This window comes from Barbus barbus (assembly GCF_936440315.1).
Source record: "Barbus barbus genome assembly, chromosome: 3".
In the NCBI taxonomy this organism is placed as follows: Eukaryota; Metazoa; Chordata; class Actinopteri; order Cypriniformes; family Cyprinidae; genus Barbus; species Barbus barbus.
Genome location: NC_136731.1, coordinates 39,989,747 through 40,017,549, shown reverse-complemented (window position 1 = coordinate 40,017,549; position 27,803 = coordinate 39,989,747). Strand labels below are relative to the sequence as shown.

Below are 27,803 nucleotides of genomic sequence, written 5' to 3'. Positions count from 1 at the left end.
ATTAATTAAGTAATTGAGAGAGGCATTGAACTTGACCTTTAAAGCAAAGATGCGAGCCAGCTTTGGCTAAGTGCTGATCAACTGTACCATGACAACACTGCCTATATATCAATCATCACACAGAAATGTCATCTATGAGCGTGAACATTTCTCCGTCGTTGGGGGCCTTTCGTGTGAAGTCCCCTTTTTCCGGAGGCCTCGCGTTACTCTACAGGTCTATTGACAACCTCTGGCCAGACAAGGTCCAGACTACTTATTGTTTACAAGATGTTTCAAGTTCAACTGTGAAGTCCGCCGCTTAACAAAAGCCTGTCCGAAATGCAGACGTGGGGGAAGAGTTGTTTTAGGGCTAGAGGCAACAGACAAAACGGGGGAGGGGATCTGGACATGAACTTGAGGGAGATGAGTCTGACATTCCTCACTCAAATAGCTGGCCTGGCAGCAACTGCAAAATCTTATCGCTGTGTTGTTGCATTTTATTATTATTAATTTAAACACAAGTGCGTATGCGTATGCATGGAATATAAGGCATACTGCATCCTCATTCAGACAAAAACGAAACAACTTCAATAATCAATTGCTCATTTTACGTTTTATTTTCACTTACACAGTGTCCTGTACATATTTTTTATTGCAGTGGCTACTTCGTAGGCATGTCTCCAGTTGTTTGGTTTCTTCATCGGCCTCACAGAAAACAAACCCCGTCTTACTCAGAACGACAACAAAGAAAGAATTTTTGTTCTCAACAAACGTGGCAGTTTTATTGTTAGTCCTGAAATTGGGAAAGTTCTGCGCTTTTGTGCGTTTTCTAAAGAGAAAATGGAGTCGCCATTAAATCACAATGTAAACTTAAAAGCAGACGCACCATTTGTTTGAAAGCTTTTGTCAAGTTCAATGTTAACTAGAAGTGGAAGGAAGGACTTGGACATTTTATGACCCCCTTGGCTGTCTAAGGAAGGTAGGAGTTAAATGTACTGATTCATGTGAAAAAAATAATTTTAGAACTCTTATAACGTTTTACTATCTTTGGCTAAAACTATTAGAAAATATATGAAAATATGTTAATGAAGAATGAAGAAAATATCGTGAAATAAATAAAGCCCTGCTGACGTCCGACAGAAGTGACAATGTTTTATTGAATCAGAACTTCTAAAATTGTTAAGCTTTTGTGCGCTTTTATGCTATGTATGCTCCGATTACAAATCAAAATTTAACCAAAGATAGACACAAAATAACACCAGGAGCCACGGCCTACTGTGCATAGTTTGAGAGAAGCTAAGAAGGTTATTCATACCAAATCACATCACCTGGAATCTATGCTAAAGCTTAATGTTTAAAATCTATTTGCAGAATGCAGACTACTGAGCATATACTCGTGTTTGACCAGATATACAAATTGAGCAATTCAGTTTTACGCCGTGGCCACGAGAACTAACCACCGCACAAGGTTGCCATCCATTTTTTTTTTCAGAAAATACCATTTAAATACCATTTCAATTCGTTGTAACTTAAATTGATGCAAGTAGAATATAAAACCTTTCTCTGCTGACCCGTTACAGCTGCAGATGTAGACTGGATAAAGAAATAAGGAATAACACAACTTGAAAGTGGACTGGAGCTTGCCGAGGGTGACAACGCGAAGCCGCTGAGTAACGACGGACCTTTTACACGCTTACTAATCTAGACCGACATTAAGTGCAGGTAGCAAAGGCAATAGACTGCGGCTCTGTTCACTGTCTGACAATTAAACTGCTCGGACTTGGGCAGAAACGTAAATTAGGCCTGCTGGAGACTATAAAGGAGATCATCGTACATAAATCTAGGAATGGTGAGGAAAGAAGTAACTTTACATTTCTGAGCTCAATAGTTATTATAAAGCGGTATATAAGGAGGCACCCAGAGTATAATTTTAGTGTACACTAATGCATCCAGGCTCATTATAAAATCACTATCGTTTCATTTGGCGTGTAGTGAAATACAATTGCGTTCAAACGTGAAGAGCCCCAGCAAACTGTGGAAGGTGATGATGGTATTCTTGAATATTCATAGTTTCGGGAAAGACAAAAGCTATTTCTTATCTTTAAGCATGTGACTTTCAAGGTCAAGGTTAAGGGCTGATTTAGTAGGCTGCATCTTCTGTAGTCGAGCGCCCCCTCCTTTTCTGCCAACATCAAAACACCGCCGCTGCTACTCTAACCGTGAGGAGGAAATCCCATATCGTTAAGTTTAAAACCCAGTGTGCATCCTTTATGAATGCATACGAAACCTTTAAGGATACATACAGCGACTGGAAACTATTTCTTATAAAATATCATAATAAATATTTTAAATGTTAACAAAAATTGTAAGGCGCTTTGAGTTATTTGCTCAAACGCCGCACATTGTAAAACAATAAAGGACTTAAGGCTCCAATAACGGAAGCGATATTTCTGCTGAATCATACAACCAAATCTGATGTAAAATGTCAAGATATAAATACGACTTTTTTTTTTTTACATTACCTCAAATGAATGCATAGCTTTCGAAATAAAACAAACACCTGCCTATTTACAAAATGCTGTAAATTGTTTTGAAACAATTCCAAAATAATGGAAGAAACTGTTTGTTGATTTCTTTTACATTGCCATCAATGACAGCATTAATTTTGCAGCAGAAGACTATAAAGAGTCATTACGCAACGCTCAATATGAATAATACATAAAACACCGACTTACTTTGCTAGAAAACACTGAATGGAATTAACACATTTATTAAGGTTTGTGATATATGTTATTTTGTTTTACAAGCGATATAAACAGTATATAAGTACTGACAGGTATTGGGTAATAAGCTATAAGACTAATACAACATCAACAACAACAATAACAACAACAACATTGACATACCTAACATTAACTGCAAGCTAAAGAGGACAAAAAGACTTCAAACGAACACAGTTACATATAGGCAGGCACGTGCGTAATTTACAAGCTATTTTGTCCTTTCATGTTTTTTTCCATTTCATTTAGATTATTAATTTCTGAGTCCATCCATTTATTTGTTTGGTGTAAATGCGCTGGGGAAAGAAAACGTTCAGTCCCAGTCCAAGAAAAGTCCTCGCGAGGACTTTTTGCTTCTCTGAATTTCAAGTCACCGAGAAAACCAAAGATTCAGCTCTGCACTATGGCGCGCTGGTCTTAACTTTGGCAACGAATTTCTTTTCCTTAACCCTCCTGTTTTGAAACCAAATAGTGATTTGACGCTCGGACAAGTTGGTTGCCGCTGAAATCTTTCTCCTCTTGTCCTTTGTGATGAATTTGTTGGCTGCATATTCTTTCTCCAGTTCCTTGAGTTGTACTTTTGTGTACGGTATCCGCTTCTTTCTACCTCGACGGAATGAGCCCCCGTCATGTTGGTGGGCTACAACATCTGGAACGAATAACAAAAAGGTTTATTATTAGTGGGCTCGTTCATTTTCTAACTAAACTACATTTCAACAAAGCATTTTACATTTGCAGATTTTCGGAGTTTATCCATTTACCAATTCTTTTTAGAAGCTATTTGATTCGTAAATTGTTACTTTTTGTAAACGTATTGTATTTGTGTTCTTTAGACAATGAAGGCACATTGGTGCTCTTGTTTCTGATGTTTCAAACCTGTGTCTTCTGTCTAACCAGAAGAGTAATATCCTTTTGTTTAGATATTTGATAGAGCTTATGCTATACTTTAACGCGTAAGAATTTTTATTTTGAACATTCAGCCGTAAAATGGTTTAAAACGTACCTGCTAATGCAGACTTCCAGAGATGGCCCGCCTGGCTCTGGTCCTTGGAGCAATACATCTGACTACCCCATCCGTTAGCCAGAGCCCAGGGTTGGTAGCTATCCATAGGCAGGAGACTGTCGTGTCGCGGCTCTCCGGTTCCAAGCGTCTGTACCACTGACACGTCCAAATAACTGGCCATGGACTGGTAGGGACTGGGGTAGCTGTGGTAAAAGGCGAACTCTTTAGCCCTGCTAGGATATTCTTCAGATGTGACCGGGGTATCCATGTATTTCTCTGCAGTGTAGCTGAGTGCACTCGGCTGCGTGCAGGACTTGAGGGAACCCCGCCCCATTCTGCAAGGATAATAGCTGTTGCCAAAATAGCCGTACGGGATGGGACCGGTGGACGAAGCCTGAGGAACCGTTGGGCAAGGTGTGCACTGCTTGCCTGACTCTGCAGAGCTTGAAGTCGATACGTCCACAGTGGAATAGCTGGAGCCGTGGACGAGGCTAGACGGGTGGCCACTCAAAGCTGAATGGGCCATCAGATTCCTGCACTGGTTGGCTGCAAAATTGCCGCTTCCAACCAGACCCTCCATGTTCTTCAGCTCATCCAAGTTGTTTTCATACACAAACATAACCGTGTCCGCCCAGCGAGGATTCAGGACCAGGGAAGTGGTCATAGCACGCTCACCATTCGGACGGAAAATTATGTTGCAAAGACTCAAGTCCGAAGCAGGACACTCAGTTACATTGGTACAGCTGCATTGACGCAATGGACTTCAGTCTGCATTGCAGTGCCTTCATTGGACAAGAGCTGAACCACGTGACGCATAAAATAAACCTTGACTGAAGAATGTCAAAGATTTTTTTTTTCTTTTTTTTTGTCAAGCCTGGGTTAAATGTCTAAAAGTAGTCTTCAAAAACTGCCTTATTGTTGCATTGCACTTATGCATTAAAACCCTTATACTCTTCCTTTTCTTTAACTCACTGAGCAATCAATCGCATTGTTTTTTGAAAAATAACTTCTGCACACATGTTGATATTTGTTATTTTAATATTAATTCATTGTAAGAAGATATATTTTAATCCTAATTATTTCTTTCAACAAATATGTTGTTATAACAATATATGCTGATAACCTATTAAAAGGGTTTTAATTTCTTTCTTATACTTATACGCACTGAATATGTCATCTGAACTGAAGAGATACGCGTACTTACATGAAAATAATATAATTTATATAGACATATTCCTGGCTGCTCCCTTGCTGATCATCAAATGCTATAACAATTTCTCCCAACATCTCATTGCAAAAAGCAATAGAAATGTTTAAATGGGTCATACTTTTTATTTAGAATTTAATTACACGTTGGCCGAGCACGCGCTGGAACTCCTTTAAATCATTACAGACATTTTAAAGGCCCATAATCAGCAGTGCCAAATGTATAAATTATTTATCATTACCATAAAAAAATGAAAAATCATAACTTGTTTCATACATACGCTTGAACAATGCCTCGTGCTATTTTATGATGTCATACTTGAAATAATCCACTGAAATAAAGGGGCAAAAAAAAAAATCTAAATATTCAGTTGTTACTCAAACGTCTCTATCGCCACTCTGGTGCGTTTTATCATTTTTAGCTTTAAAACCAAAATATAGACTTAGAATTGTAGCTTTACAAAATATAGAAATTATTATTACAGATTTTGCAAGGTTTTGTTGCAAAAAAATATGCGCAAAAAAAAACGTATTTTTGCGCATATTTTTGTGTCACATTTGATTAGTGACTAGACAGTTTCCCCTAAAACAAAAATGCAAATGGGTAAAACCAGTAACCCTTTATCTTCAACCAAACTCAGCATTTTACCTCTTGAAACTGTGATCATATGAGCCAGATAAACCACCAAGAATTAAATTCGTATAAATCCAGATGCGTGTGACTGAGATTTCGTCTGTAAGCAAAAAGCAAAACTCTTAAGTCTACAAGAAAGCTGTGCCTAACCGAGCAAATATTTTTTTTTATGTGTGTGTGTGTGTGTGTGTGTGTATATATGTATATATATATATATATATATATATATTTTTTTTTTTTTTTTTTTTTTCAGAGCCTAAAAACTTGCAAGACATGTCACTGCATATGGAAATAAATATTGAAAATTGTATACAGGGAACAACAACAGTCTTCCCCTTTAATCTGTCTTCCCACACACACCTCCCCAGACTGTTGTCTTTACATAGAGGTCAGGAAAGGCCCTCAAGGTCAAGGCCAAGTTTAAAGGGATGAGTATAGCCCTCCCTGAAGGGCCTGTTTAGGAGGCAATGATAGACGTTGTCCCTCCTTAAGCAAACTATCCAAGTTCAAGGTCTCTGAATCAAGCTGGAATAATAAAGCGGCCAAAAGGTAAACAAAATTGCTTAAATTAAGAAATTACTCAAACAGTCATACTCTGCTTAATAATTTACATTACTTGAAACTGAACTGATCTGTCCTAAAAAAGACAAAAATAATTCACCACCCATTTTTCATGTTGTTTAAACCCTGTGAATCATCAGTGCATTCCCATTACCACTGCACAGCTGTTACTCTGGGTTCAAGGCACTAGCCACATGTTTGTAGTCAGAGCTGAGCAACCTCACAACACGTTGTGCTTGTGCGAGGCAGCTACTGTACCCAGGAAATGCCATAATGGTTTAATTGTAAAACGCCCTGCCCATGCACGTGCAAGGGGTCTTACAAGAAACTGTGTGTACAGTCCGCGTCCAGCATGAATTAACTAACAACTTCAGAAGACAGACACATATGTATTCATTATGGACAGGGTAAGTATGATGATCAGCATATTAATACAACATTAAAACAGTTCCAACGTAATGTAAGCTAAAAAGTTCAAATGATAAGGATATGAAGAGTACTGAGGGCGCATATACGCGAACTTGAAATGAATAGTTATGCATGATAGGAAAATTTTATGAACGTTTCTGTGCAAATTTTTAATGAAATTACAAGAAAAGTTCAAGTTCATTTCTCTTTCTCTTTCTAAATCGCCTTTTTGATCAAACGCTACAGTGAATGGTTTAAAATGAACAACTTTAGTATAATATAAATTTAAGTTTAATTATGCAGGAGATATAATAAATGCTGTTTTACACCCGTTTAGTGAGCTGGTAACGTTTATAACAATAAAAACAGCCATTTCACGTTGAAAAATACAGCGACACGATTTGTGGTATCCCATTGCAATACTGCTTATTAGTATTTACAATTTTAACGTTTTTCTGCATTGATTTATTTTCACATTTTTGTAATAGGCGACAGCGAGATCTCTTCATGAAAATGATAGAGTGCATTGTGCAATTTGCTGTACTTTGTGAGTCAGGCGGCCGTAGCTACAGTAAAAGTACATATCTAAGAAAAGCAATAGACATTATTGTCATTTATATATTAGCCAACTCTGAGCACTGAGCACACATTTAGTCACCATGTAGGCTACTCACCCTCATGTCGTTGCAAACCTCTGTGACTTTCTGTTGGAACACAAAAAAAATATATTTTGAATATCGCTGGGGTCCAAACGACAATGGACAATTGACTTACACTGTATGGACAAAACAAAAAAAATACACTTGAGACATTTTTTTTCAAAATTTATTCTCGTGTGATCTACGTAATAAAGAAATGCGAAGCAATTTTTCGTTTTTGTGTAAACTAACATTTGCTGTGTCTAAAGCATTTAAGGAAAATAATTATATTGGTTCAATAGCAAAATGCTTATTGAAAGGGTCATTTTGAACAGTAGTATATTGTAATATATAATTTTGAATATTTAAAACTGAAATATGTAATGTCCTCATAGGATTTTAGCATAAATGAAATTGGTTGGAGGTACCAAAACACTTTAACAAAACGTTAGTATAGCAAGCACACTGCCTACATATATGTAATGCATGTTTTACATCGTGTTTTACAGCATGCTTTATCTAACAATGCGCCAATTATGAAGCTTCCTGTAGCTCGACCACTCGATATAGCACATAGCATGCAAATCAAAAGTAACTTTATCACTGATAAAGAGTTTATCAGAGAATATATTCGATATTAAATTGTGACGTATTATTATTCACATGAAATATGATACACCCTGCAATAAATAAATAAAGTGAGTGAGCGGCTCCCACTCATATTCCTCACGCATCTTCCTCAATGTCAGGTTAAAATCTGCTCTATTAACCGTGGCATGGCAGTCGCATATTACATGTTTATAATTATGACAGTTACAACAATGCCTTGAACCAGAGCTAAGAAAAGTTTATCTTTACACTTGTAAGATATGGAGCAATTTGCTGCAGTGAGGATGCGGATGGTGTCCATAAATATATTCTACTGTTCTGCACAACTCTAAATTATTAAGCCACTTTCAATAATAATAATAATATAAATTCACATCGTATTGTCACAGTTTCCGATATATCACTGTAAATGCACTACGTTAAAAAGCCTGAATGTACATAAATGTTACATCCACCAACAAATCAAATTCAATTATGACGACAAAACTGGAAATTCTGTAGTGAAAAGAAAGAGTTATACCGCCAATTTATACCGGTATTTTTGTGTCCAAGCAACACCATCGAGGCATGGCTACTCTAGACCCACAGTTTAAAACTGAGCTCCCACCAAAAATTGCATCCAGTTAAATCATACATTCCTATGATCGCCGCATCACTCGATCTGTTCAGAGGCGCCTTTACTTGGACCTTTGTTCTGCTTGAGAATGCGCGAGGCATTGGAAAAAAATTATACGAAGTTTTAAAACCCAAACACATTATAGTTTTACACATTGAGTTACAAAAACAAATGTCAAGGTTTCACAGTTAAAAATGACAAGGTATGCATCTCTATCTTAAAGGCCAAGTGGTTTGAGGTAGATGGATATTCAGAATTTAAGTTAATATTTTCACCTATCAGAATCAAAATAATAAAAATCTTAAGGTTAAATGCATATACTAAAAGTTTGTTACAGCATTATTATCTAAGAGACATGGCAAATATCAAGGAAATATTGAAAGAACAGTGATGATAATGTGAGGGCAATGTATGCTTCATGCTAATTAAATCAGAAAAGGCCCTGTGTTTTTGATAATAAATCTGTATATGTTAATTACAGAACACCAGGCTGCCTGTCAAAACATGTCCTTATGCAACTGATCTAAGTACAGTGAAAATTGTGAAAAATTCACCTTATGAATAAAAAAGATTGACTTTCTGTATTTATGAAGTTGCACTGAAACACAATCTCTGTAGAGACCTATAAGTTTCAGTAGATGGTAGACAGAAAAAGAGAGAGAAATAAAAAATAGCGAGAAAGATACTTTTGCTGTTATGACCAGAAAGATATTTGCATTCAGTAATAATTCATGGAAGCCAATTTCTGCAGGGTTGGTGGGAGATGGGCCTCAAATTACTGTGGCAACGTAGAAAAACACTGATTCTGTGGAAAAGAGAGGATAGGAAAATATTAAACAATTTTTGTTCAAATTTTTTGTTCTGAATGTTAAATGCAATTATGCAAGGTGAACTTGCAGTCCCTCTGGAAAGCACCACAACCTTGGACTTCTGTGCAGATTTCTGTGTTTCCAAAAAAAAGTAAATATATAAATAAAATATATGTAAATGTATAAATATATAAATATATGTCTACTGCTTTTAATTTGCTTCCAAAATGCCTAAATTCAATTCAACTTATCATAAAATCACATTCAACAGCTTCCTAGACAATAAAACTCTCACGGCTTTCTGATATCTTTTGGTGAGAGTGTGGGAACAGTCCGATTTTATGCACATTTTCCAAAAATGCTCTTCACATGCAAGCAATACATGCTTGCTAAGAGTGCTATATGTTCATTATGTATTTACATGATACCTTAAAACAGCACATTACTGTGACTTCATTAGGATGAATACACGTAATATAAGCTTTGTCATCTTTATCATTATTCTTTCATTGTGAAAAAATGCTACAATACAAAAAAAAAAAAACATTAATAGCTTACAATTACTGCCGCACACTTGTAAATATACAGTGTCTATGAAGAACTTGAAGTGCTTTTGAAAAACACCTTTTAATTCTACAGTCAAACAATGTACACTTAAAGGGACAGTTCACACCAAAATTAAAATTCTGACATCATTTACCCACCCTCATGTTGTTCCAACCTATATGAGTTTCTTTCTTCTATTGAGCACAAAATAAGGTATTTTGAAGAATGCTGGTAACCAAACATTTGACGATATAGCCTTCCATAGTATGGAAAAAAATACTATGTAAGTCAATGGCGAGTGGTTACCAACATTTTCATCTTCTTTTGTGCTCAACGAAAGAAAAACTCACATTTTAGTTAACTATGACTTTTGCCTCAAAGTCCTAATTTGCTGTTAGTGGTTAGTAAGGTAGTTGTTAAGTTCAGGTATGGGGTGGGTTAAGGGATCTAAAATATTAGTATTTATAAATCATTATTATGCTTTATAAATACTAATAAACAGCCAATATGCTAGTAATGCTACACTGTTAAAAAAAAAAAAAAAAAAAAAAAAGTTGAGCCAACTTAAAAGTTTAAGGCAACTAGCTTCAGCAGATTTTTGAGTTCTCAACTTATTTTTTAGGAAATTTCTCAACTTTTTGTTGTATAAACTTAAAACAAGAAGTTGAGAAAACTCTTTTAAGTTGGCCCAACTTTTTTTGTGTGTGTGTAATAAGCAACTAGCAAATAGTGAGAAAAGTGTTACCAAGAACTTCTGAGTAAATGATGACACAGTTTTCATTTTTGGATGAACTATCCCTTTAAGGCACTGCTATGAATCTTTTAGGGGTTAAATAAGGTACTAAGATGTCTTTTGGAGGGGTTTTTCTGAGATTTTAAGATGATTCACGTAATCATATTTTTTCAATCTATTTCTAATCCTGAAATGCTCACTGTAAAAAGTGATAAGTTGACTTAACTTAAAAAAATTGAGGAAACCCGTTGCCTTAATTTTTTTTAAGTAAATAATCATTTAAAAAATAAGTTAAGTGAACCTGACAATTCACTTAATTTTTAATTTTCAAACAACTTAATTTTTTCATTATTATTTACTTGATAATTTTAAGGCAAGGGGTTTCTTAATTTTTTTAAGTTAAGTTAACCACTTTTTACAGCTCTTTTATTTCAAATATTTACAGGACATATTTAGTGCAGGACATATTTAGGGTTAATATGTGCTGTTAGGGATGTGAATTATGTGCATAAGTATTGCAAAGGATAATCCATTTTGCAAAAATAATTATTAAATTATACATATATAAATGCCTTATTACTGATTTTCTAGCGTTTAAGGGACAACAGGAACATATTTTGGAGAACACTAAACTGTAACACTATAGGCTACTTTTGAGCTGGAAGCATAATGAGCATTGCTTACGAAACTTAGCCTATTCATGCAATAGCCAATCAAAATGCTCAAAAAGACCGTTTGGATCATTGTGAAATTGTTTAAACAAATATTTAATCAAAAAAATGCATTCAAATATGTACATATTATGATTATTATTATTGACAACTTTATCCTGCTCCTTGTAAATTTCAGTTAAAATCAGACACACCTGAACCAGCGCATCACGACCTTTACTTGAACAGCCAGGTGTGCTGGAGCGGAAAAACTCTAATGAGCAGATCACCTGAACTGAGTTTTCTTGCGGTACTACGTTAAAATCCCACGTGAACGCAAAGCCTTGTGGATCACTGTATATCTGCATTATGGATGCAGCCTAATGAAAGTTTATACCTCTCTAGCGGTTAAAGAGGCAGGTGATGCGATGAGTCCCGATTTAGGAATATGAACGTGCCACTTTGTACTAAACATCCATACTATGTGAAAATTTGCAACAATAAACAATTTTCAAGAACCATCACAATCAAATTAGGCCCTAAATCATGCATTTTGGACGAAGAATTCAGCATCAGAGCAAATTGCTGTACATATTTTAAAAATGTGTCCTTGAGTCCAGCGCTAACAGTCCCTTAATGGTCTGTTCAGGTGTACAGTACATAATAATGTAGCTGCATTGCCGCGCAAAGCGAATAGCTTTGATTTAAACCTCTAAAGGAAGATGATGAAGAGGAGGGAAAGCAAAAGGATTGCAGAGAAAAGGCAGAGCAAAGGCACCAATGTAAATATACTCATATCTTAACACATTTTAATTTAATTGCTTTTTGCCCTTCATTGTACAGCCAAAGAGATCAAGACAAGACATTTAATTTCAATATGCACAAACAGTGCATTTCTTGGTCTTTGTGTACTGATCAGTAACAGAGACTTATTTTTCAACAATTATCCATACAGATAATATGAAGTTAAGTCTGCCAAGCATAGTATTCTTTTTAAAGTGGCACACACACATAGGTTTGTCCGTTCATGGAAAGGCTATTTCTATCACCTCTACGCGATATCTGCGCCAGTCTCCAGCCCTGGTGGAGCCTTTCCCTTAACTGACAAGTGATCAAAGCACTGGTGTATAACAATACAACAGTCAGTTTGATATCAGGCCAAGCTGAAGCGCCACGGATGAAGCATATGTTTGAGAGACTGTCTGAATACGGGATATGCCACAGTCTGCGTCACTGGGGAGCCCGGTCTCATGAAAATGTATAAATAGCACGCCAAATAAAAACAGAAACTCGTGGTATTGATATGCAAAAGTTGACTTTGGCGTGCATATGATACGAAATTTGTTGGCGTGCATATGATACGCATCTACCCCACAACCCTAATCCTACCCATTGCGTATCATATGCACGCCAAAGTCCATTTTTGCGTATAAACAGTCAGCCAAATCGAATCGTGCTATTGATACACAAAATAGGAATGATAAAAGCTTGAGTAATGGTAATAAAAAACCTTATTCTACTCATAATCCAAAACTACTGTCCTAAAACAGGAACGGGAACATATATAATTGTCCCTATGAGCTTTCAGTAACATGCTGGGGAAAAGGCTTTATAGCTACTTAATAAAATATCGTCCGGCATTTATTACATTAACCAATACCAGCTAATTCTGTCCGGCAACGTTTTCTGTAGTTGATGCTCGAATATTCTGACAATTTTCCAATTATTATTATTTTTTATTAATAAATCTTTACCTTACGTATATTTATACGGCTCCTGAAACGCTTTCATCTCTCTATGATAAACTGTAGACCTCTGCAATTTAGGAACATTAGGATTCTAATGATTGACTTCCAAAAATACAAACATCAAACGCCAAGGAACAATCAGGGTTGGCCTATCTCGACGGGGAAGCCACTGTGACAGTATGCAAAGGCAGGTCGATCTTAATTCTCCATAACAAAAAAGTACAAAGGCCGGTCGGAGACCAAAGACAATTTAACACCTCCCTCTGTCCGCGCGCCCCGGCGGCGCCTAAGCGGATAGAGCGCGTCTCTCATTAGTAGCAAGATGGGACGACCTGAAAGATGCAGAGGTGAGGGAAGAGGGGGGTGGACAGCGACTACAAAAACAACTCATCTTTCCCTTCATAAACGAACTTGGCTCGGAAGACAAGCAGTGACGAGGAGAGAGAATTAATTTTTTGGGGAGGGCCTGGTCTGGGACTGTTTTGAGGACTATGAGAAGCTTGTGAAAATCCATTTGGGGAGTATTTGGATTGCGGACGTGGATATCAACGATAAAATGCGTAAGTAGCCTGCAACATTCATATTTTAACAGTAGGCATAGGGGAGGAATTAACACATTTTTTTTGAAAATGCGCCAGGTACTTGATATGTTGTCACATTTAAGTCAATTATATAGGCCTACTGTGCAAAATCAACATCCGTGTAGCAAGTTCATTAAGGAAATTGGGAGTTTATTGAAAACCCTGTCTTTCTGATTGTAAATGTGCTACACGCAAATCAAACGAATGCCTAATGTGAAGTAAACTTTTCAGTAGCAGAGGGCAGGGAGTCGCCAGTGTCTACTGTTGCTCATGCTGACAGTGATCAAGGAGAGGAAGAGTGCCCTCGTATTTCACTGCTGAATGGGATAGACCAGAGTCGGCGGCATCGGACTGCTTTCACGAGGGAGCAGCTGACCCGTCTTGAGCAAGAATACTGTAAAGAAAGTTACGTGTCTCGAGCCAGACGATGCGAGCTGGCGGCAGCGCTAAACTTGCCCGAGACCACAATAAAGGTAATTCATGATGCAGAAAAAAATGGTTCTTTTAAGAACTATTCACTGAAGAGTTCTTTGGGGAACCAAAACTGGTTCTCCTATGGCATGTGAACCCCCCCCCCCGGAACCTTTTTTTAAGAGTGTAAGAGAAGATTGTTTGCGTGTCTTGTGAGGCTATGGGTTATAGTCAACCCAAGAAGCCATAAAATCAGACACCTGATCTCCATCCCTGCTGAAACTGAAAATTTTATCGTACATCTACCATTACCTAATCCCATCAACATACAGTGTCCTTTACTAAGACCATTTATCCCTCTGTTTCATTATAGGTCTGGTTCCAGAACAGGAGGATGAAGGACAAGAGGCAGCGTCACAGTCTGAACTGGCCTAATCCACTGGACCCAAACCTGTGTGCCTTCATGGTGAGTCAAGCGGCTGCTGGACTCCCCTACCCACTGCTACCCCGCTTGCCCCTTCATCTATACTCTCATCTGGGCATGGGTAGCCTCTCAGGTTATACAAACCCCTACAGTGCCACCACAAGGCCAGTGGACACTTTGCACCTCCCTCCCTCGACCTACCCCTGGCTCAGTGGACTTCCACAGCCTGCTCTCTATTCCCCCGTCCAGACAATGCACCATCCCGCAGGATGCCACTGTCCCCACTGCCTGCACTGGAGACCAGACCACCTGCTTAAACCTAGAGGGGGAGCTAGGACAGCCACACAGCCCAAAACCTTTGGCAGTGCTTCAGGATAAAAGAATAGTGGCGTCTTTGGCATGTTAAAAAGATAGTTTACCCCTAAAAAGAAAAATTCATTGATCATTTACACACCCTCATGTCGTTCTAAACCTGTATGACTTTCTTTCTTCTGTGGGACACAAAAGAATATATTTTGAAGATTTTCTTCTTTTTTTTTGTCCATACTATGAAAGTTTAAGACTGTTGTATTTATGCATATGTACAGTTATTCAGAATCTATATCATCACTCATGAAGAGCTGTTTTGTTGTTTATCTTCCCATAACACAGAAAACAGTTTTGCTTACTTTCATAAAATATGTGATCTTTTGAAGTTTTTCATCTATTGACATTTTTGTACCTGAACACTGTGTTAGATGAACTTGTGTACATATATGCTTTCCAAAAATATATATGACAAATTTGACTATTAAAAATATTTATGGAAACATTTTAATTGATGTATTTATGCCTTTTCTTTGCCAGATAAATAATAATAATAATAATGTTGTAGAAGGACAGAAAACAATTAATGCTCTACTCATTAACATACTCAAGCCTTTACAGCCAACACGACTCTAGTAATTCACACCGACACTTTTGTCATTGTTTAACACCAACCTGTTGCCCAAACAGCACTGTAATCTTAAAGACCACTTATCAACTTACAGACACAAAGCTCCTGTCATTATACCCCATCCTAGACACAACCTGCTGAATTATGATCTTGAAAATCTAAAATCAAACAGCCTATAACCAGACAAAACATCAACAGGTGGACAGGAGTGTCTGAGCCTCATAGACCTTGCTCTAATAAATAATGTCTGCAAGTGTGCATGTGAAAAGCCTGAATTAATGCATAAAATATTACAGTGGCAGCAAAACAGACTTAAGCCACACTTAAAAATGTATGAATACATACATACAAATACAGTTTTGAAATAAAATCCATGCATTAAATTGATCAAAATGGCAGTAAAGACATTTATAATGTTACAAAAGATTTCTATTTTTATATTAAGAAGTGTTTCTTGAGCAGCAAATCAGCATGTTAGAATGATTATATAATACTACAGTAATGGCTTGCTGGCAATTCAACCATGCCATCATAGGAATAAATTACATTTTTAAATATATTCAAACAGAAAACAGTTATTTTAAATTGCAATAATATTTAATAATATTACAGTCAGTTTTGACTGAATAAATGTGGCATTAATGAGTATAAATCAAGCTCAAACTTTTAAATGGTAGTGGTTAAAATTTACTGTAAGGCTAATGAGTTCTAGCTACCGTTGTCTATAAAATTATGACACAGTCGTGACTTTTAAGAATATCCTACTTAAAACCACATACACAAAGCCAAAAGCAGACAGACAGCCCTGTTTCCAACACACCGCACTAGAAATTAGGAATTAAGCTGTTGGGAAGGTGAACAGCATTATAGCCATGGTTATGTGAAGGAAGGCACCTGCTGAATATCCAGGTGTGTTGGCTTATTTTATCTGCACCTGCTACAGGTGAATTCTAGTTGAAAGGGTGCTGAATCTGTGTCTTGGTGTAAATTAACCTCGTCTGGCTTGTGTCACAATAACCCTTACAAGAAAATGAGCTAAATGCTGTACATTCAATCTGATTTGTGGCAACTAATACAATTTCTGTGCTGTAAAAACCACAAGGAAAAGTGTGCCGATTAAATAGTTTTTGCTACTTGTAAGGAATGTCGTAGCATTACTTTAGAATGTCTTTGACAACAAGGTATTTGTAAAATAATAAAAATTAGCCAACACGGTAAAATGTATCCTTAATATGGGTGCATGTAGTACTATCACATCTCCTCATGTTTAGAGGTGTAAACTCCAACACTTTGGATGCTCAGATCATTAGAGACTAACAGTCTGCAGTATTCTTGTCTGAGTCTGACAATAACTCAATGGTGACGTCTGCAGTAAAGCCCCGGCAATAGGTGGGAAATGACAGTAAAAAAACGACTGCTTAAAACGACTCTGAATTGCGAGTGATGTGGTAAATTGGGACAGACTGTAAAAAGATTCTCCTCTATGGTGACTGTGGGAACACCGATTGAGCACACAGTAGCGGATCCTCTTTTGTCTGGAGAGCACTGCCGTGTGATTTTTACAACTTCCTGCTCTTAATACTGCCTCAGGTTGACATGACTGCAAGTTCGCCATAAACCTAACTCTTCCATCTTCAGTAAAAAATATAAATATAAATAATGATTTACCTATGCCGGAAAACGAGTCGAGTTTGAAAAACAAGATAAGTTTTTCCAAGCATCTCACAGTGCTGGACTTCCCACACAGTTACCAGCCACCCACCCTGAGTTTGCAGTGTTCATATAGTGTCAAACTGTACAGGTTTGTCACACAAAATATGCAACTAAACATGTTGCTGTTTAGTTTATTAAAAAGCACCAATCATGCTCATCTGAACTTGCAAGACCTAAAACTAAATGTGCTAAGTTTTAAATATCCATATTCACAGTCCAGTCTACGTTAACATCAAGAGGCCAAAAGCAACAAGACAAGAAGTGAAAGGAGAAAACTTTACATCCTTCTCTAGACCTTGTGGGTCACACACTTCATCACTAAACAGAGAAACATGATGAGGAAAAGCTACAGAAAGTTTAAAAGGAAATTAAGTTAATAAGTTAATTATACTCTCAGAGAGGCATTATCACTTTACATGGAAACAGATGTATTGTTAACAACTGTAATAGGCAAAATCTTTTCTAAGAGAAACATTTCCATGGGTCTCATACAATCATGTATATGGACTGGGCTTCACATTTTGCTACAGCTGAAAGTAAGATGAGCAGTTTAGCGGTAGGTAGGTGGGTACAGAAAGCTTTGTTTGGTTCACGAGGCAGCCACACTGAGAAGCTGCTGTGTGTGCCAACAACCACAGCTGCATCGTCTTATGGCTGAATGCTTGCCTGAAGCTGCCTGAAGCAATAACCTAATGAATATGCAAGTGTTTGTCCTGCTAAAGAACTTCTCTGAACAGAGACGAAACTGTAAATTTACACGACCGGTCAAAAGTTTTTGAACAGATTTTGAATGTTTTTAAAAGAGTCTCTTCTGCTCACTAAGGCTGCATTTATTTAACCCAAAGTACAGCAAAAACTGTCAAATTTAAAAAAAAAAATACTATTTAAAATAACTGTTTTCTATTTTAATATAATTTATTCCTGTGATTTCAAAGCTCATTTTTAGCATCATTACTCCAGTCACATGATCCTTCAGAAACCATTTTAATATTCTGATTTGCTGCTCAAAAAAAAAAAACTTTTATTATTACTATGATGTTAGTAATTTTTTCAGGTTTCTTTGATGAATAGAAAGTTCAGAAGAATGGTATTTATTTTGGGCTCTTTCTATTCATCAAAGAATCCTGAAAAAAATGTACTCAACTGTTTCAAATAATAATAATAATTATAATAATGATAGCAACAATAATAATAATAAATGTTTATTGAACAGCAAATCAGCATATCAGAGCAATTTCTGAAAGATCATGTGACAATGAAGACTGGAGTAATGATGCTGAAAATTTAGCTCTGATCACAGGAATAAATTACATTTTAAAATATATACAAATAAAAATAGTTATTTTAAATAGTAAAAATATTTCATAATATTACTGCTGTATTTTAGATCATATAAATGCAGGTTTGGTGAGCAGAAGATAATTCTTTAAAAACATTAAAAACCTTAGTGTTCAAAAACTTTTGACTGGTAGTTTATGAAAATCACTTAAATTCACAAATTTGTTGTTCATTATTTATTAATTACAAAACTGATGCTTTTATCCAAAGTATCTTTACAGTTGCAAGAACAAAGTAAACTTGCAGGAATCGCTAACCACTAAGAAATATCCTGTATTTTAGTTTTTCCATGCATGGTTTACAACAATTGTCTGACAATAAAAATGAAATATTCATTTACATAAACCACAAATTATCCAATCAACTTCCTAAGATGAACCCCAAACAAATACAGCAATCACAGTTTGTATGCATCATCACTGAATCATCTTCAGTGTCCTTGAACTTATGGAAATCTGTTCTTGGCTCTATAGCCTCTCTATTGCTCTCATTTCTGCGATCTCGTACAGTTGATAGCATAATTAGTCACGTGCATGCAGATATCCTTCTAAGACAGAAAAAGCAAAGGAGGGCAAGCCACAGAGTTATGAGTTCGTATGATGTTTCTATATTGTTGCTAGGACAGAGCTTTATTGCAGCAGTAAAATCTACAGGCTTGGCCTGTGTCAACTGAAGCTATTTAAATACTGTAAAACTCAGATATAGAGACGGAGTGATGAAATCTGTCTGTCAAAGTTGTCTGTCTTTTTTAACTGTCTGTTCAGAGTGAGTAAAAAGTTAAATAGTGATGATAATTCAGTCAGAGAGCATTTCTGTCTACTCAGAGACTTCTGACTTTAAGGGCAAAAAAAGTCCATTATACACAAAACTGACTGAAATGCATTGTATTTTATGTAAGACATGCACAAACATAAAATCACAACACTGCATGCATGTGTAAAATATTCATATATCATACAGTATATCTGATGTAATAGCCATGCAAGCATATTTAAAAATGAGGATGTCACTCACAACTGAATTCAAAAGTACAAAAACACATCTGAGATGCAAAAAGAGCAGCATGAGCAAATAAATAAATAGAAAGAACAGATAATAATTAAATTGTCAAAACTAGTTTAGTCCAAAAATAATCATTTGAACCACAATTTCTATTTGTTAGGATTATCAGAAAAATCATCCACCAAATCACCAGTTATTGAAGCCGTATTCTGTCCCATGTCAGACAATCACCATAAACATCCCACAGCATCACAGAAGACTCCACCCACCCTTGGACAAACTCTTTTCCCTCCTACCAGCACAAAACCACAGTTACCGCAGTGCACACATCAACACCAAAAGACTGCAATGGTTTTTATTCTCTCAGACTATCAGGCTCCTCAAAGCTCGGACATCTACTCTGAGGAGAAATACTGAACTGTTGCACAGTTAATAACAACCCACTGTGTCACAAATAGCTATTTAATAAATACATTGTATCACTGCAACTACACAATGCACCTTTCTCTGAAATCTGCAATGCTGTCTGTAGACTTGCACAGCTACAAAATTGCACGCTATTGCCATAATCCATAATGTGTAACCCAGTTATAGAACTCAATATCCAATATCACTAAAAATAAAAAATAAAAAATACTACATTATTATAGTTCACACAAGAGCTTGAACTGTATTTTAGGCACAAACTTTCAAAGAAAACTCAATCATCCTGTGCTTCGGGTAGAGACTACACTTGTTTGGGAGTCATAACCTGTCCATTAGCAATGAGGTTTTGCATTTCCTCTCAATCTGAAGATATCACCTTCAGGAATGTCTTATCTAGACTTATTAGAAAAACACAAAGGTCACAGTAGGCAGATTACCAATAAAACTGCTGCATCAAAACTCAAATTACTGAGACGTACTGTATCTGGTTTGAGGTGGATGTTGCTGGAATGCACAACGCAAGCCCTGTAAGATTTTTATAAAGATACATTGCATTTAATCATTAACCCCTAAAAACTCATAATGTGGTGAACTTTGGCAATGCTACAAATAGTTTTATATGGTAAAACATCTGCTCTGTCAGACAGAAAAAAAATAAACATGTGGAGAAAAAGCAATAAACTTGCATAGTAAGCGTACCAGGTCTTAGAACAGATATGATACTCTTTAGGGAAATATTCCATCATTTAAATGTTTTTGACCAACAAAAAAATCTCAGTCATTACAGGGAAACGGATAATCTTCTGCAGAGGTGGGCACAACATCAACACAGCATCTGACACCAGTTTAATTAGATTTTTCTGCTGGAGGGAGGAACAGAACAGGTTGTAACAATCTGAAGTAAGGAGAAGATTTGATTTGTTCAGCTTTCAGGGCAATAGTAAAACCGTGGAACATAGATGTAAACAATCAAATTAAAATGAAATCTGTGTCACCAAGTCCCCTGTAGGTTGTTTGAATCAGTGAGCTGATCATTTTCACAGCTGTATTGCATAGCTTTAGGGAAATTTACCAGCACAGTAGTGGATTCCTAACAGGTTGACTAACCTGATAGCTGTATTTGTTTATATGGTACTCCAGGGAGAGGACAGCTTGGTCCTCAATCGTTCTCATTGGTCCAGTTATTTCCGTCTAATGCCTCCTTCAGGCCATACTGTATTTTTGCACAGCACTGTTGAAAGAAAACAGAATGGTCACATTCATGAATGCAAATTAGGATCATCTCATTGTTTTTTGAGCAGGGCATGATAGTTGCATGATCTGAATGGTCTCTGCTAGATCAGACTTTATGTATTTATGTATGTATTTTTACATTATTTATTTATTTGTTTATTGCTTTATGCCTTCCACTACATAATGTGAAATACGATTTTTACAGGTTTTGTTGTTGCTTTGAAAATAGTCAGTCTAGGAATCATCAAAAGCATTATCATATATAATTTGGTGCAGTTGCTGACATTTATATGGACAAAAAGTAAGATGAAATTCTAAATGCTTATGTAAATTAACTAAATCTTTATAATAGTACTGTAGACTACTTACATAAAATGCATGTAAATATAAGATGTTACATACCTCTGAACAATATGTCTAGTAAAATGGTATTAAATGCTTTGTTTTATGATCTGTAGTATGATTATTGAAAGAAGTAATAAAACATTCCTGTGTATCATATTTGATTTTTCATTCATGACTTTTACTAAAACATGATGTATAGATAATCAAGAAAACCTAAATTGCATTAATCCAGTGTCCACCTTCAAATATTACCAACAATATAAAAGTTATTCTTATATTTAATCAGCAAAGATTTCACAGCAAAAAGAAAATGTACCACAACATGGTGTTTAGAATAATAATAAAAGCCCTATTACTTGCTAAAAAAGTATAATCTATCAAACAAGTAGCAGATTGTGTACATATATATATATATATATATATATATATATATATATATATATATATTCAATATATATACACATACACTGAACAAAATTATAAACACAACACTTGTTTTTGCCCCCATTTTTCATGAGCTGAACTCAAAAGATCTAAGACTTTTTCTATGTACACAAAAGGCCTATTTCGCTCAAATATTGTTCACAAATCTGTCTAAATCTGTGTTAGTGAGCACTTCTCCTTTGCTGAGATAATCCATGCACCTCACAGGTGTGGCATATCAAGATGCTGATTAGACAGCATGATTATTGCACAGGTGTGCCTGTGTATGTATGTATATATATATATATATATATATATATATATATATATACATACACCATATTGAACATGTTTGACTACTTTAGTAATTTCTATGAGTACAAATCTTAATGTTAAAGCATATAATGATATTCTAGGAAATTGTGTGCTTCTAATTTTATAGCAACAGTTTGGACAGGACCTTTTTCTAGTCTAACATGACAGTGCCTCTGTGTATAAGGCACGGTTCAAAAAGACATGATTGATTCAGTCAGTGTGGAAGAACTTGACTGGTCTGCAGAAAGCCAAGTCCTGATCCCAGCTGAACTCCTCTGGTGTGACTTTATATGCAGACCTTGAGCCAAAAACTCATCACCAAACACCAATGACTTGTATAGACACTATAAGGACAAAAGTGTTGGGACACCCCCTTCTTTAGAACAGAAAAAGGCACTAACAAAACTGTGGCAACAAAGATGGAAACATAATTCATGTATTTAAAAATTGTATTTCCATCTCTGTTGCAACAGTTTTGGACGTGTCTAAAATGACAGTATACCCTTATGTACAAGTCATTGGTGTACTTGTACTCTGCACAGTGACAATAAAGTTGAATCTAATCTAATCTGAATCTAAAATGCTTTCTCTAGTTCATGTTGGCCACAATTATTGGTACCCAACTATTGAAACATCCTTTTCCCAGGGTAACAGCTCTGAGTCTTCTCCTATAATGCCTAAAGAGGTTAGAGAACTGAGGTGAACTGAAGAGAAGAAGTACTAACATGGAGCTGTAAATCTGAAGGATCTGGACTTCTTCTCTTCAGTTCACCTCACTCATTGTCATGGTAAAAGATTCATTTTGTGCTCAGTGACCCATTTTTGTGTTTATTTTGATGTTTGTTTTGGATTGTTGTCCTGGTGGAAGATCCAAATTATAAGATTTCTAACAGAGGCAGTCAGGTTTTGATTTTTTTTTTATCTGTTGGTGTTTGATAGAATCCATGATGCCATGCATCTGAACAAGACATCCAGGACCTCTGGCAGAAAAACAGGCCCACAAGCTCAGGTGTGTTTGATGAATGCCCTCATATTCAGTCTGAAATGCTATGTCATAAATCATAAGAATTTCAAGGGATGCCAATAATTGTGGCCAACATTCATTGGAGAAAAGCATTTCTTTCATCGTGAGATTTTCTCCCCACTTTCAATTGTTTTACGTCAATGAAAGGTTAGAATATCTGGATTTTTTGAGTGAAATAGCAAAAGGATAAACAATGCAGATTTATTTTCACAGCCGCCTTTGCTCATATTTATCAAAGGTGCCAATATTAGTGGAGGGCACTGTATATATACAAATACATACACGCATATACACACACTCCCCTCCAAAAGTATTGGGACAGTTTTTTTTTTTATTGGGACACCCATTTTTCCACCCTGTCATGAATCTATGGTCTATGAACTTCCGTTAACTCACCACCAGAGGTCACTCGCTCACCACATGGACTCTTTCACCACACTAACTGTTGCACGCCACCTCAGACTACAATTCCCATCATCCATTGCACTGATGACACACAGAGCTGATTGCACTGATCACACACCCTACATAAACCATGGACTTCCTCTTCCTCTCGGCTGAGTATTGTATTGCGTTTATCACTCCCCTAGTGTTAGCTGCCTTACTGAGCCATTCTGTGTTTTTCTGTTTAGTTGGAGTATTGTTCTGCATTTATAACTCTCTTAGTTTTAGCTGCGATACGGAACCCACTTTTTTGTCATAGTCTTGTCTTGTGTGTTTTTCTAGTGTTTTGATTCTTGCCCGTGTTTCCTGGATTTACCCTTTGCCTTGCCGTCACACCAGAGGAGTTCAGCTGGGATCAGGACTTGGCTTTCTGCAGACCAGTCAAGTTCTTCCACACTGACTGAATCAATCATGTCTTTTTGAACCGTGCCTTGTACACAGAGGCACTGTCATGTTAGACTAGAAAAGGGTTCTGTCCAAACTGTTACTATAAAATTAGAAGCACATAATTCCTTAGAATATCATTATATGCTTTAACATTAAGATTTGTACTCATAGAAATTACTAAAGTAGTCAAACATGTTCATTAGAAGGGGGTGACCCAATACTTTTGGCAATATAGTGTATGATACAGTTGGCTTTATAGGGTTAACGTACAGTAGGAGGTATGTTATTAGCAATAAGTCCCAAATGTTTGTTTATATGTGTCTAGTTTCGTGCTGAGTTGATTAATGGTTGGGAAACAGATTAAATTCATGTCTTTGCTAATGTCGCTTACATCCTTTTACAATAAATCTGTGGGTTAATGAGCTGTGGTGGTGTCCTGTGGTTGACAGGATATGTCTGACTTCTGTCAACCTGTTAAGTGTAGCCACAACCTTATCTGTGTCTGATAAAAATGTCTATGGTCGCATATAAATTGTAAGACGTGCATGTCAGTGGGTATTTTCACAGTCTGGAATGCTGTAGGTCAACTGATGTGGTTGCATACCACAGATGTTGATGTGTGTTAAAAAGCAATGGTTTCTGTGTTATCAGTGTGCGCTATGAACTGGTGAGCTGGAAGCACACTGAGTCTAGAGCAGCCTGCTTATACACTGAGCTTGCCAATGAGACATGCCACAAGTTTATGAGCCTTCACAGAAAACATGAGGATCTCCCAGGGTCCTAGAGTCTGGAGTTATGCACATTCTGCTGTTTGTAGCTGCATGGGGGAAAGTCATTCTTGATGTGCTTATGATGTAAATGGCAAAAACTTATTTTCCATCTAATTTTAAAATACATATGAATAAAAAATAAAAAAAACATCCTATGAATATAAGACTTTTGGATAAACCATTTCCGGTTTGTCTTCAAATTCAGGAGTGTTTTCGACCAAACCACACTTCTGTTAAGACCAGTTTCTTCAAAAGAGATTTATTGACTCTTGTTCTGGATACATTGTTTCAGTGACCTTTACTGAGCAAACTCTTGAGTTGACATGATCTAATAGGAACATCATGCAGCAATTCTTCTATGGTCGCATATAAATTGTAAGACATGCATGTCAGTGGGTATTTTCTGGAATGCTGCAGGTCAACTGATGTTTTGTTGACTATAGTGATCATTTTCTTACATTTGTTCCTAGTTCTACTGACATGGAGTCCTTCAAATGAATGCTTAAATCTTAAGTGTTATGGTCCATGCCACAGCAACAAGAAGTTAAGAATTAGACCATAATCAAATGCTCTAGATCAAATATACTTTGACGTCACATCTGCAGGAACAACATATTTTAACAATAAAAATTAATCAGTAAAACAATGGCGTGCTAGTAATCACAAGAAAATAAATATGAAAGCATCCCCTTGGTCATTCAGGTCAAACTCACATTTTGGTATTTAACTACACTGTAAAAAAAAATTAAAAGTTGAGAACCTAAAAGTTTAAGGCAACCAGCTTCAGCAGATTTTTGAGTTCTCTCAAAAACTCAAGTATTCAGTTTATACAACAAACAGTCAAGAAAACTCAAAAATCTGCTGAAGCTGGTTGCCTTAAACTTTTAGGTTCTCAACTTTTTTTTTTTTTTTGCAGTGTATAGAGTCATGATAGGTTAATAATTTTTATGTAGCCTATAAGGAGCTTAAAATATGTTCAACATGAGCAAATGTTAGATTATTTTGCCATGTTTTATCATTGTCTTTTAATGTTGTCATTATAAAATAATTCATATATATAGTGTACAAATATATATATTTTTTTTGGTTTGGTAGTGAAAGACACAACAAATGTCACTTTGAAATGTGTATTTATTATTAATTTGCAGTGCTTGGGGCAAGAGATTATTCATAATATTTTCTCTCTCTCTCTCTCTTCATATACATATAGAAGAAGTTCATATACATATTCCCCAGGCAGGGGAAGTCGTGGCCTAATGGTTAGTGAGTCGGCCTTGTAATCCGAAGGTTGCGGGTTTGAGTCTCGGGGCGGCAGGAATTGTAGGTGGGGGGAGTGAATGTCCAGCGCTCTCTCCACCCTCAATACCACGACTGAGGTGCCCTTGAGCAAGGCACCGAACCCCCAACTGCTCCCCGGGCGCTGCAGCATAAAATGGCTGCCCACTGCTCCGGGTGTATGTTCACGGTGTGTGTGTGTTCACTGCTGTGTGTGTGCACGTTGGATGGGTTAAATGCAGAGCACGAATTCCGAGTATGGGTCACCATACTTGGCTGAATGTCACTTCATATATTTCTTTCAGAAATGTTGTAATTAACCTATTAATGAGTTCATTTATATCAAGACCTTGGACTCAAACTCTCTACTGAAGAATTTTCTGAAATCTCTGGAGAAAATGAATGGGATAAATAAACTATACTTACAGGAACCAGGTAGTTGGGCGGTGACAATGAATTTGTTGCAGCAGTTGCTGTTTCCACTGTAGAAGGTTTCTGGTTCTTGGTTATAATAACATCAAGAATTCACAGTTAAACACATTTTTAATAATGAAGTTGAAATTACTCTTGACTTCTACAGAGGCTAATATTATCAAATTCTTTTGTCTTAAAAGGTTTGTGTTTGGTAAAATTAAGTTCTCTACATGGAGATTTTAAATGGATTCTTGTGCTTGTTAGCTTATAGTTTGAAAGTGCAGGTATGTACATTAGAACTACATTTCTAAAGCAATTCCATATAAACTACACTTTTTTTGATAGATTCATTATGAGAACTCGTCCATTTTTTAATTTAAGTATAATTTGCATGAGTGTTATGCATACAATATTGCCAAAGCATGATGACACAAAAAGGTTGTAAATGACCGTCTTCCACCAGTGACACCGGTATTTGATTTCAGTTTGTTTAGGAAAATGTGAAGTTGTACACTTTTTCAAGGTATTTATCTTTCATTTATTATAGAGAATGAAAAGGTGTCTTTGTATCAACCCAGTATCACCGTAATTATGGTAATAGCTGAATTTTCTGGTTTATAATGGTGGTTAAAAATACACCAAACCCAGAAGCCCTGTCCAGTATGCACACTGTCTCTCATGCCACCTACTGGTCAACAGCACACAGGGAATCAGATGCTGCCTAGCAGGCATGTTTGTATAACTGAGATCATTATCAGACTATATAATCATTCTAGCAAACTATAGTATAATTACAAAATTTAAGTATAAAAGACCATTAAGACTTTTCTTGGTGATCCAGGGTGTGCTGAAAATCCTTGTGTCCTTCCCACATTATGCACACATTATTTTAATAATTTAGTTTGAGGCTAGGTTATGGGTTAGTCCTGCCTCACAAGCTATTATCCACTGTGGCAGAACATCCTGATGGGTATTAAATGCCTGATAAGATGCCCCACAATGATGTATTTCTGTCTGTCTGATAATAAACCTCTTTACAAAATAAATAAATACATCCTTATCTATTGACAACAGAGTCATTGATTTATTTGTTTGTTTGTTTTTGGGTAAAAGCACCAGTGCTAGAGAACACTCTCCTATGACAAAAATGTATTATTTTTGTCCCTTGGAAGTTAATTATGACTCAAACTGTTTGCTTCACAATGTCCTTCAAAATATCTTCTTTTGTGTTCTGCAGAAGAAGTCATACAGGTTTGGAAAGACATGAGGGTGAGTACATCAAATTTTCGGTCCCACTTTAGATTAGGTGGCCTTAACTACTATGTACTTACATTTAAATTAATAATTTGGTACAATGCACTTTTTGCATACATATATGTTTTTACATTGTACTTATATTTTTAAAAATACTTTTGCTTGTG

The 27,803-nt window shown here is 36.3% G+C and overlaps 2 protein-coding genes across 2 annotated transcripts; one reads left to right on the top strand and one right to left on the bottom strand.

Annotated features, from left to right (window-relative positions):
• Window positions 1-3,160: 3,160 nt before the first annotated feature.
• LOC306848348 (homeobox protein Hox-B13a) lies at window positions 3,161-4,426 on the bottom strand (the record flags this gene model as incomplete). The annotated part of the gene is made up of 2 exons (XM_079382841.1): window positions 3,161-3,408; window positions 3,763-4,426. The coding sequence occupies 2 exons, from the start codon at window positions 4,424-4,426 to the stop codon at window positions 3,161-3,163; spliced, it is 912 nt and encodes a 303-aa protein (XP_079238967.1).
• An 8,816-nt stretch (window positions 4,427-13,242) lies between these two features.
• LOC306858908 (homeobox even-skipped homolog protein 1-like) lies at window positions 13,243-14,714 on the top strand (the record flags this gene model as incomplete). The annotated part of the gene is made up of 3 exons (XM_079399707.1): window positions 13,243-13,267; window positions 13,733-13,974; window positions 14,286-14,714. The coding sequence occupies 3 exons, from the start codon at window positions 13,243-13,245 to the stop codon at window positions 14,712-14,714; spliced, it is 696 nt and encodes a 231-aa protein (XP_079255833.1).
• Window positions 14,715-27,803: the final 13,089 nt, after the last annotated feature.